General features: G+C 30.5%; 1 protein-coding gene across 1 annotated transcript in view; it reads right to left on the bottom strand.

Moving 5' to 3' along the window:
- Window positions 1-10,870, bottom strand: part of LOC117183076 — a 33,415-nt gene that overhangs the window by 5,656 nt on the left and 16,889 nt on the right. Inside the window, exon 6 of the mRNA XM_033376234.1 lies at window positions 2,840-3,062. Within this exon, the coding sequence (XP_033232125.1) occupies window positions 2,840-3,062 (223 nt within the window). The remainder of the gene's footprint in view (window positions 1-2,839; window positions 3,063-10,870) is intronic.

Raw genomic sequence — 10,870 nt, 5'->3', positions numbered from 1 at the left:
ATCGACTCGGGATACTTATAAGATACTACCATGATTTTTTCAGATTTTTTAGTCCAAAAATAAATTAGGCCAAAAACCGGCCTTACCGACCCTCCCCCTTTAGCTATTGCAGTTGAAGATTCATGATTTTAGATGAAAATTAATTTTTTAACGAAAAATTCAACTGCTCAATATTTGTTTCAAATTTATCGTTTCTTTTTCGGTAGAAATCATTCTTGGTGTTAAAAGTTCATCTTTATTGCACAAAATTAATTTCTTAACTAACAATTTAACCAATCAATTTCTGGTTGTAAATTTTTCATTTTTAGCTGAAAGTTGCAGTTAAATATTTTTTAACTGAAAATTTAACTGTTACATTTTTGGTTGACCATTTTTTTTTTTATTTGCAAGTTCATGTATTTTTTTGAAAATTAGTTTTTTTGTAAAAATTAATATTCTAGGTTAAAAAAAATTAATCTTTGGTTTAAAATGTATCTTTTTTTAGTTAAGAATTCCTCTTTTTGGGTAAAAATTAATCACTTTGGTTAAAATGATTTTTTTTTACAATTTAGTTATTTGAGTTAAAGATTCATCATTTTGGTGTAAAATTCATCTCTTCGGTGTAAAGTTCATTATTTCGTTTAAAATTTGTTTTATTATGGTAGAAATCCACCCTTGGGTTAAGTATTCCTTGTTTTTACAATATTGATTTTTTTAAATAATTAAGGAATCAATTTTGGTTGTAAATGTATCATTTTTGTTAAAAAGTCGTCTTTTTTGGTAGAAATTAATTTTCTTGGTTTAAAATGCATCTTTTTTGGGTTGACAATTTAATTATTCTAGTTGACGATTTATCACTTTGGTTGAAAATTCATTGTTTTGCAAATTAATATTTTTTAACTGAAAACTTAACTTCTAAATTAAAATGCAATTTCAATTATTCCAGTTGAGGATTCATCATTTGATTGGAAAAATCATTAAGTAAACAATTAAAATTTTATATTTGGAAATTAATCTTCTTGTTTGAAAACTCAACTTTTTGTTTGAAAGTTTACCTGCTTCACTTAAAAATTTATTATTGAAGTTTAAGGTTCATTACAAAGGTTGAAAATTGAATTATGTTTATTTTTTTTTTCGTGTGAAAAATCAGTATTTTAACTGATCATTTAAGCATTGCATTTTTTATTTAAAATTGATATTTTTTAGTGCAAAATTGATCTCTTTGGTTAAATATTAGATTTTGTTGCCAAAAAATTAATTTATACAATTTCCGAATGAAAGTTTATCGTTTTAGAAGGAATTTTTTTTTGCAAGCAATATTATTCTCAGTTAAAAATTGATCTTTTTTGTAAAAAATTTAATGAATAAAGTTGACCTTTACTCATTTATGTTAATAATTACTTTTTTAATTTGAAAATTTAAAATTCAACTATTCCATTTGAGGATTCATCATTTAATTTTAGACTTTATCATTCTGGTAGAAAATTGAATTATTTAATTAAAATTTTGTTGTTGTGTGGATACTTAATTTAATGAAAACTCTACTATTCAATTTCTGGTTAAAAACGGACCTTTTTTTTAAAAAATGTAATTTTTAGGTAGAAGATTGACCTGTTTTTAGTTGAAAATTTAACTATTAGCTCAAAAATTTGTTTATCTTGTTTAAAATGAAATACTTTTAGTTTAGAAGTTAAGAATTTGAAACTTTATAAATTTCTTTTATTATAGTACTCACAATAATTCCACCTATAAATGTGAGCTTCATTTTAAGTTTAAGAAGATAAAATAAATATTTGTTCAAATATTATTGTTCAAATTAATGGATAATAAAGAAAAATTAATTAAATCATGAGTTTTTTTCTTATTATTATTTAATTCTCTAATAATCGATGTTGATAATATATTTTTCAGATATTTTTACATATTCCGAGTTGATGTAGAGAATTCCTAAAAATAAAACTAAGAATCGAACGACCAAATTTTGAGAACCACCATAAAATGTTTCCATTGCAATCTAGAAAAAACTTATTCCCTTTTCTTCCCCTAAAAAAGAAAGAAAAATTCTTTTTTGCTTTGTACTAAAATAAATAAGAGGAAAGAAAAATGAGAACCAAATTCCCTTCTCTTTCTTTCGTCTTTTTAAAAAATATTTTTATCAAATCACAATTAAAAAGCATTTGTGAAAAATATTCACCAACGTTTCGGTATTCATAAAGTACCCTTATAAAGGAAAAAAAAAATAAAAATAAAAATTTCAGCCGGCAGATTACTAATATTTTATTGAAATTTGTTCCTTTAATAATGGTGCCGTATGAATGCCGAAACGTTGTTAATTATATGTTAAAATTTTTTTTATTCTGATTTGATAATAATAATCATAAAAAAAACGAAAGAACGAAAAAATATATATATAAGGAAGGGGATTTGGTTGGTTGCCTCCTGATTTTTCTTTCCTCTTTATTATTTTTGCACAAAGGGAAAACTAATTTTTATTTTATTTTTTAGGGGGAAAAAGAGAAAAAGTTTTTTTGGGTATTTTTTTCAGATTGCAATGGAAACATTTTATGGTGGTTGTCCAAATTTTGTCATTAGATTCTTGGTTTTATTTTCAGGAATTCTTCACATTAAGTTGATTATTTGACGTTAAAAAGGATTTCAAATCTGATTTTAATCTCATTTAAATTTCTTAAATTTTTATTCTGGGATGTTTAAACAAATGCGAATTATGAAAAATGATATTTTCAAAAAATTTTAAATTCCTGAAAAAAACCTGAAATTGTCAGAGAATTTGTTTCCCTAATTGTATCATATCACATATGTATAGAATTCTAATTATTATGTATGCAAATATTATACTTACATCATTCCTTTTTGCAATGGTTAACGTTTTAAGAACATTTTTCTCTACATTTTTTTCTTCCGTGTTACCATAAGTGCAAGTGATTGCAATTATTTCAATATTTCTTTCATCAGCAGCTTCACATTTTAATGCTAAAAGAATTCCTAAAGCATCATCACTTCCAGCATCCGTATCAATGATAAATTTTCTTGGTTTTCCTAATTTTTGCATGATCACACTCGCACTTTTCGACAGAATGAAAATTTCAAGTTATAATTAGCATAATTTTCCACATTTTAGTAAAATATAATATTGTTTTACCTTATGATAAGTATTGTTATAATTATGCAGCTCACTGAGAAACATATTTTCTTCATTTTCATTGTAAATATACTTTTCTTCATAATAGAAGATTTTTATCAATTTTTCCAGTTCTGTATATTTCATGGGTGCTTTGCACTGATTTCACAAACAGATTGATAATTTTAACGACATGCACGCTGAATTTTTGTTCCGTCTTTTTTACAACCTATGTTTACAAACGATTTTACTGAACAAAGAAAATAAAATTTTTTTATCAAACATAATGCTTTCCGTTTAAATTCTAGATAGTCGAGATTAACTGATAAAGTTTGTGAGCTCTTAATGCTTAATCAAATTCGAATGATTTTCAACAATATGTATAACATTAGACTGGGCAAATAATTAGGGTGGTTCACAAATTTATTATTTATTTTTCGTAAGCCGTATCGCTACAGTTGCAATTTAGAGCGTTAAAAAAATGTTTTTTCAAACAAAATTGACAGATTTTTACGGTTATTCCTAAAAATCAATATTAAAAAAAAATCAAAAGAAAAAGACATTGTGTTTATCGAGGCTAGATCTCTTGAAAGCAAAACGTAATCTTCTAATCGAAGGAAAAAATTTCTTTTTTGTATGTTGTTACAAAAATTTCTATTTCTAAAAGAATATCATCTAAACTTTTAAATGTTCAAAAAACAATCGTCCAGACTTTTGCATTTATTGTTTATAACAAGCTTCAGTAATGAAAAGCCTTATTGAACCAGAATCGATTTCTGTTTTTGAAATTTTTGTATTAACCTATGACACAAGATACATTTGGTTGCATTTGTGCGTTCATGTTGTGTGCATGTGCGTATATAATGCTGAGGGATAAATGGATTGTTTAGTGAGTGAATGTCATTTTGGAGAAAATAAAAGGTATAAAAGTAGAAATAAGGAAAGGAGAAGTATCTACAATAAATATGTGGAGTTTAATAATGTAAAGTAAGAGTATAAATCGGGAAAATAGGAAAGTTAGGTTAGTTTTGAAATCTGTCAGTTTCACAGTAAAAGAGGGTTACTGCGTAGAGGAGGGTGCAGGAAAGGAGATAAGTAGAGGGAGAGTGAACGGGGAAAGCAGATTATAGTTAAATTTTAAGAAAAATTATTTCTAAAAGAAAAAATTATATCACATCTTCAAAGAGTATCAGTATAGAGTCACCATCTGTGGAGCAAGTAACGAATTGAATGGTGGATCAGGAGGATAAGTCAGAGATAGAGGAATGCGGGAATTTGAATTATTAACTTGCTAATGATTCAGATAAAGATTTAAAGTTTTTCACGCCCAAGCAAGAAAACGAAATTGTTTTGGTAACAAAGAGGGGGAGAGGTAGACCGCCGAGAAAGAAACTCAGTTGGGATAACGTAAGTGGTTTAAAAGCCGGAACGCACAGTGTAAACGATTTAGAGGCGATATCGGCGTTGAGCAAGAGAAAAAGGGATCTGAATGAAAGTTTAGATACATTTTTAAGTATAACGCCTTTAAAAGAAACTCAAAAATGATGTGATCTCCAGTAAATAAAGAAAGAAATAGCCAAAAAGAGGGGATCACAGAGCCGCTAGACGTAATAGCAATGGGAAATACAGACGAGGAACAAAACAGTAAAGGAGAGGGAAGAAAAGAAATAGGAGCGGGAGCGCTTGAAATGCTAGTAAAGGAAATTAGAACTTTGAATGGGGAAATAACAGAGATGAAGGAAGGGCAAAGTAAGATGGAGACAATTTAGGAATAGACTCTGAATACAAACAGGGAATTAGGAATATTTGGAAAAGAGTTAAAAGAAAGGGAGGAAAAATGGGAAAAAGAGTTAAAAGGGCTGAAGGGAAGGACAGGAAACCTAGAGAAGAAAGTGAATCGTCTGCGAGAAGAGAGAGAGAGAGATGAATAGGAAAAAAATTGAGGCACTAAAAAAAGAATTGAAAGAAGGGGAAGAGAGAAGGGCAGACAGGGACGAGAATAGATTGGAACAGGAAAATTTAAAGAAAAGGGTAAAAGCAGAGTAGTTAAGAACCAAGGTAGAGTCGATAGAGAGAAAAATTGAAGTAGCTAAAGGGGTAAATTTAGAAGGAATTGCAAAGAAAGTGAATGAGGTAGAAAGGGAGATAGAAAGAAGGGAGAGGTGGGAAAGAAGAAAAAGCTTGACAATTGTAGGTCTACAAGACACAGTAGATAATGAAATTGCAGCGGTGTTGGAGGTACTCGAGAAAGATTTAGGGGCAAGTGGAAAGATAAACAAAGTCAGGACAGGGTACAAGCGGAATAGAAGTGATAGTAGTGGAAACGAAATCATGGGAAGCAAAGCAGGATGTGATGAAAAACAAATATAAATTAGGTAAGAAAAAAATGTATGTTTATTATGATCATACATTCAAAGAAAGGAAGATTCAGCATGAAATAAGGAAAGTTGCAAAAGAAGTGAAAAAAGAAGGTATGACAGTTAGAGTAGGATACCAAAAAATGTGTGAAGAAGAGGAATGGTACATTTAGAATGAGGACAGAGAAAGTTTAGAGAAGAATGAACGCGATTTTTTAGAGAAGAATATGAGGTGAGGAATAGAAGAGGAAAATAAAAAGATAAAGGAAAGAAGAGAATTAACAGAAATAAGGAAAAGATACAAGTAATAAAGGATTACGTTCAGTTGATTTTCTGGAATGTTCCGGGAATTGATAACAAGGACAGAGATTTTTGGAATTGTGTAGAAAAGTTCGATGTGGTTGGATTAACGGAAGGTTGTATAGAGGAAAAAGATTGAAAAATTATAAAAATTAAATTGTCAAGTAGCCATAGATGGGAATTACAAGGGGCCACTAGGCAAAAGTTAAAAGTTAGAGCAAGTGGAGGAATTATGACGGGAGTGAGGACCAATCTAGAAGAAAGGAAAATTTGAAAGGAGTTACGAGTGACGTACAGGAAAGGGATTTTAAAATAAAAGGAAAATGGCATAGAATTGTGACAATATACAATGGAAAAGGAATGAAACAGGTTAAGAAAAACATAGAAAAGTTTGATAATGAAGGGGAAGTATATACTTGATGGCAATAAGAAAGGTGATGAAGAAAGGGAATTTACATATATGAAAAGCAACCCATCCACAGAAATAGATTATGTTATTACTAATATAGAGGGATAAGAATCTGTAAGACAAATGAAAGTAGAAGCCAGGATAGACTAGAGTTACAAGAAATTTAGGAATAGATCGGAAAAGGATAAAAATTGGACAAATATTTGGTGGAACAAAGAATGTAACAAAAAGAAAAAAGGGGATAAAAAAGAGCATGAACTTTAGAGGAGGGGAAAAAGGAAAATTACGTCACATCCAGGAAGGAATATCGAGAGTTATGTAAACAAAAAGAAGCAAATAAGAAAAAGGGATTAGAGGAGAAAATAAGTCAAATTAAAACAGAAGGGATGGCATGAAATTTTATTGATGAAATGAGCAGGAAAAAATGGAGAATAGGGGATAAGATTAGCGTGGATGAATGGAGGATGTATTTTAAAGGAATGTTTCAAGGCACGGGTGAAGAAAGGACTGACAGTTGGACGAGAAGCAATTTAGTAGATGAAAAGGAGTGCCAATTCTTAAGAAAGGATAAAAGGGAATATAATGTAATATAACACAGCTTACAAGGTAAATGCAATACCATAGTGTTAACCGAGAGACTAAAAAGAAAAAAAAGTAGAGAAGGAACTTGAGAAAAAAGGAGAAAAAGTATGTGCCTACTTTGTTGACATAGGTCTGATAGAGAAAGTGAGGAAAATTTATAAATATATGAGAGATAAGGTAATTTTAGGGAATAAAACATCGGCAGAATTCTGGATGGAGGTAGGATTGAGACAGGGATGTCCACTTAGTCCTTTTCTTTTTCGGTATTCATAGCGGACATGAAGGAATATTTTAAGAATGGGTTAGAGGGAGGTTTAGTGGTGGGAGGGGACAGATTTTGGACTTTAGCATGCGCGGATGATGTGGTAATAGTAGCTAAAGAAGAAGAGGTTTTGGCAAATATAATGAAAATACTAGAGAAGTATTTAGAAGCAAAGAAATTGGTTTTAAATTTAGGCAAGCCTAAGGTTTTGGTTTTTGGGAGAAAAAGTAGTAGGAGGAAGGGAAGAATGGTCTGGAAGTGGAGGGGAGAATGTATCGAGGAAGTCAAGGAGTTTACATATCTCGAATTTTTATTTAAGAAAAGGGGAATGTAAAAGATCACGTCAAAGAATGAGTTGAAAGAGCAGATATAGTCATTAAGAAAGTATGGGACATAGGGAAACAACTTATTTAAAGAAGACTACAAGAGAAGAATGAGAATGTTTGAGGCGCTTGTACTGGATGTTTTAATGTATGGAGTTGAAATATGGGGATGGAAGGAATATGAGGAGGTGGAAGACTTGCATGAAAAATGCATAAGATGGAAGCTAGTATTGGACAGATGGAGGCCATGGTACATAGTTCTGAAAGAGGTTAATAGGGAAAAAATCAAAGTAAGAACAGGTAACAGGGCTTGCAAATACGAAGAAAGACTGTTGGAGAGCAAGGGCAGAACTATAGTGAAAGCGTGCTTGAAGGAAAGAGAAAATGGAAGAGGGGGTGATTATGGAATGAAAGAAAGAGAAAGGTACTTGAGCAGGCGTGGTTACTGAAAGGGATGGGTGCAAGAAATGCAGAAAGGGCAATGAAAATGCAACAAGAGTTGATAGAAAGAGATAGTGAAATTTTTAAGCAGGGAATAGAAAATGAAATAAGAGAAGCTATATATAATGAGAAACATAAATGGATAAAAATAGAGGGAATATCAGAATATTTGCAGAGAAAAAGGGAAAGAGCTTTGTAAAAAGTAATCGCGAGGGTAAGATGTGGTAATGCAAAAGAGTGGATTAAATACTGATTTACAGAAGAGGAAAGAAAATTCATGCTATGTGAGAGAGGTAGAGGAACCTTAAGGCATTGGCTGGAAGACTGTGATAAGATAGAAAAGGGGAGCATGACAATGGGAAAGATCCTGCATGAGAAGCGAACTGTGGAGGTGGTGAAACGGTCGAGGAAGTTGGAAAGAAAGAAGAAGGAAAGGGTAGAGGAGAAAAATGGGGAAAAGGGTTAGAATAATTATCCTTAGAAAATAAGAAAATATAAAATTTGCTAAATGAGAATGAGAGAAGAGTTGGAAAGCGTAAAGATAAAAAGGATAGAAGGCAATGGCTAGAGTTAATGCGAGAGAGGAAAGAGAGCAAAATGGAAGCGATGAAAGAAACAAAAAGCATACATGCGTTATAAGACGTATTTGCGATAGATTAAGGCATATTTTGCGATAGACTAAAGATTAATTGCGATGAAATAAGGCCGAGTTACATTAAGATAAGCGGAATTTGCGATAATATAAGGCTGAGTTCGTGGCTAAAAAATCGTAAGGTCACAGAAGAGTTCAAAAGACTGAGTTGGCCTTGGTCTTGTTATTATACAACATTTTTTTATCGGCCATATTGGATACGCTATTAATATTTTTAAAATAATAATAATAAGAATTATTGAAAATAGGTTTTTAAAACGAACATTTAAACGATATTACGATATTAAAACAAACATTACATACAAACTAGAAAATTTATTTTTCGCACGCCTTTTCCGAACCGCCATTTTGAAATTTAGCATTTTATTAGTTTTTTTATTTCCAGCAACACTAAAAATATTAAATTGAATAATAATCTCGGGTTGCTTATTGTTTTTTTCACCTTAAAAATGAAATACCCGGAGAGCATGTGAAAAAGCACGTTTTTCGGGATATTTTGGTCCGCCATTTTGAAAATAAGTAATTCTGAAAAAAAAAATATATATAATTATGTATGTATATATATTTTTAAATGCATTAATATATTTGAGAATATTTGAAATACTGTGAAAATGTTGCATTAAAAATGTAACTTTTGGATTTTCCATTATTTTGTATGCTGCCAAAATTTGAATTTTTGATTTATCAAGAAAATTCAAAAAGTAGTTATCATAATCTTCTAGGGCATTCAGAAATTAAACCTTTTCTTCTCTCGCCATTTTTTTTTCATAGCTTCCGTTAATTGGCTTAAAATGTTCATTTTCCTGTATTTTTTGGAAGTTTGTAAATGCTATTACTCTAATAATTTTTGAAAAAAATGGCCTCAAAAATATTCAAAATGCACTCACTTTTTGAATTTTTATCTAAAATGGCTGTCTAACGAACTTGACCTTTAGTTTAAGACATTAACAGAGTGTGGCAGAGGTCAATCTAATAGAATGATTTTTTCAAAAGTTATCGTGCTGCCAGACAGACAGACATAAATTACATGCAGACAGACCGACAGAAAGAAACATTCGTAAAAACTATTTTTCGGATTTAGGGGGTCTCAAAACATGGACCTTTCGGCAAAAACTAGGGGGGTCAAATTTTACACAAATCTAATACCTTCTCTGATGAGAATGTACAAATGATTTATTTGTCATGAGTAATTTTGGGATAGTTCTGTTTTTAGTTTTAATCGAAAAAATAGCATCAAAAACATGAAAAGTTAAATTTATTGAAACCCCGCACATAAGACAAAAAATTAAATTTTTGGATGCTTTATTATTTTCTATGCTGTTAAAATTTGAATTTTAGATTTTTCAAGAAAATTCCGAAAGTTGTTATGATAATCTTGCAGGGCATTCAAAAAGTAACATTTTTCTCCTCTTTACTTTTTTCATATCGTGCGTTATTTGGCTTAAAATGTCCATTTCCGTGTGTTTTTTTGATTTTTGTAAATTCCTTAACTCTGGTAATTTGGGATTTTTAAAAAAAAGTCATTAAAATAAATTGTTCGACTTTCTGAATACTAGAGATAACCGTACGTCCAAAACATCTCAAAACGTTAACATTTGACAAAAACTAGAGGGTGGGGCGGTCATATTTTACACAAATATAATACCTTCTATGATGATAATGTGAACCAATTCTAAGCGAAGAGGGTAATAGTTGATATTAAAATTTTTTCTCAAGCTCCTCTGGGATCCGAACCCAGGTCTTTCAGGTTGCCGATATGATGCTCTTACCCACTAAGTTACGGCGAGGCGCGATTAATTTCTTTTCTTTTTTTTTGTCTTTTTTTTCTACTTTCGAATCTAGCGGAGGTTGAGCAATTTTTGTACAGTTTAGAAATAGAAATCAAGGTTAAAAAAATTGATTCCAGACTAGTTGATAAAAAAAATTAACATCAAATTATTAAAAATGATGAATCCTCAACCAAAAAGAAGAATATTTAACCAAATGATTGAATTTGTAAACCCAAAGATTACTTTTGTTAAAAAAAAGAATTTTTAATCAAAAAGATTAATTTTTAATAAAATACACAATTTTTCAATCAAATTAAAAAAAATAGTCAATTTAAGAATATAGTTAAATTTTTAATGAAAGAAGGGTCTTACCGAAAAAGATGGATCATGAATGAAGAAAATTAATTTTTAACAAAGTAGTTCCATTTTCAACTGAGTAGTCGAATATTGGAAAAAGTATTAGACAAAAGTAGGCAAAGGTCAAGAGTCACCTATATACCGTGGGCTGACAACGTAAATGGGGGCGTGATACGGATAAGGCCAATTTTCACATACGATGTTCGTCTGATGATGAGGATCGTAAAAATGGGTGCCTGGCAGGTGTGAGTGGATGCGTTCACCTGTGGCAACCTGTCAAAGGTGCGAATTTTTGGCAGT

This window comes from Belonocnema kinseyi, chromosome 2, assembly GCF_010883055.1.
Source record: "Belonocnema kinseyi isolate 2016_QV_RU_SX_M_011 chromosome 2, B_treatae_v1, whole genome shotgun sequence".
NCBI lineage: Eukaryota > Metazoa > Arthropoda > Insecta > Hymenoptera > Cynipidae > Belonocnema > Belonocnema kinseyi.
This window is presented reverse-complemented; position numbering and strand designations above follow the sequence as displayed.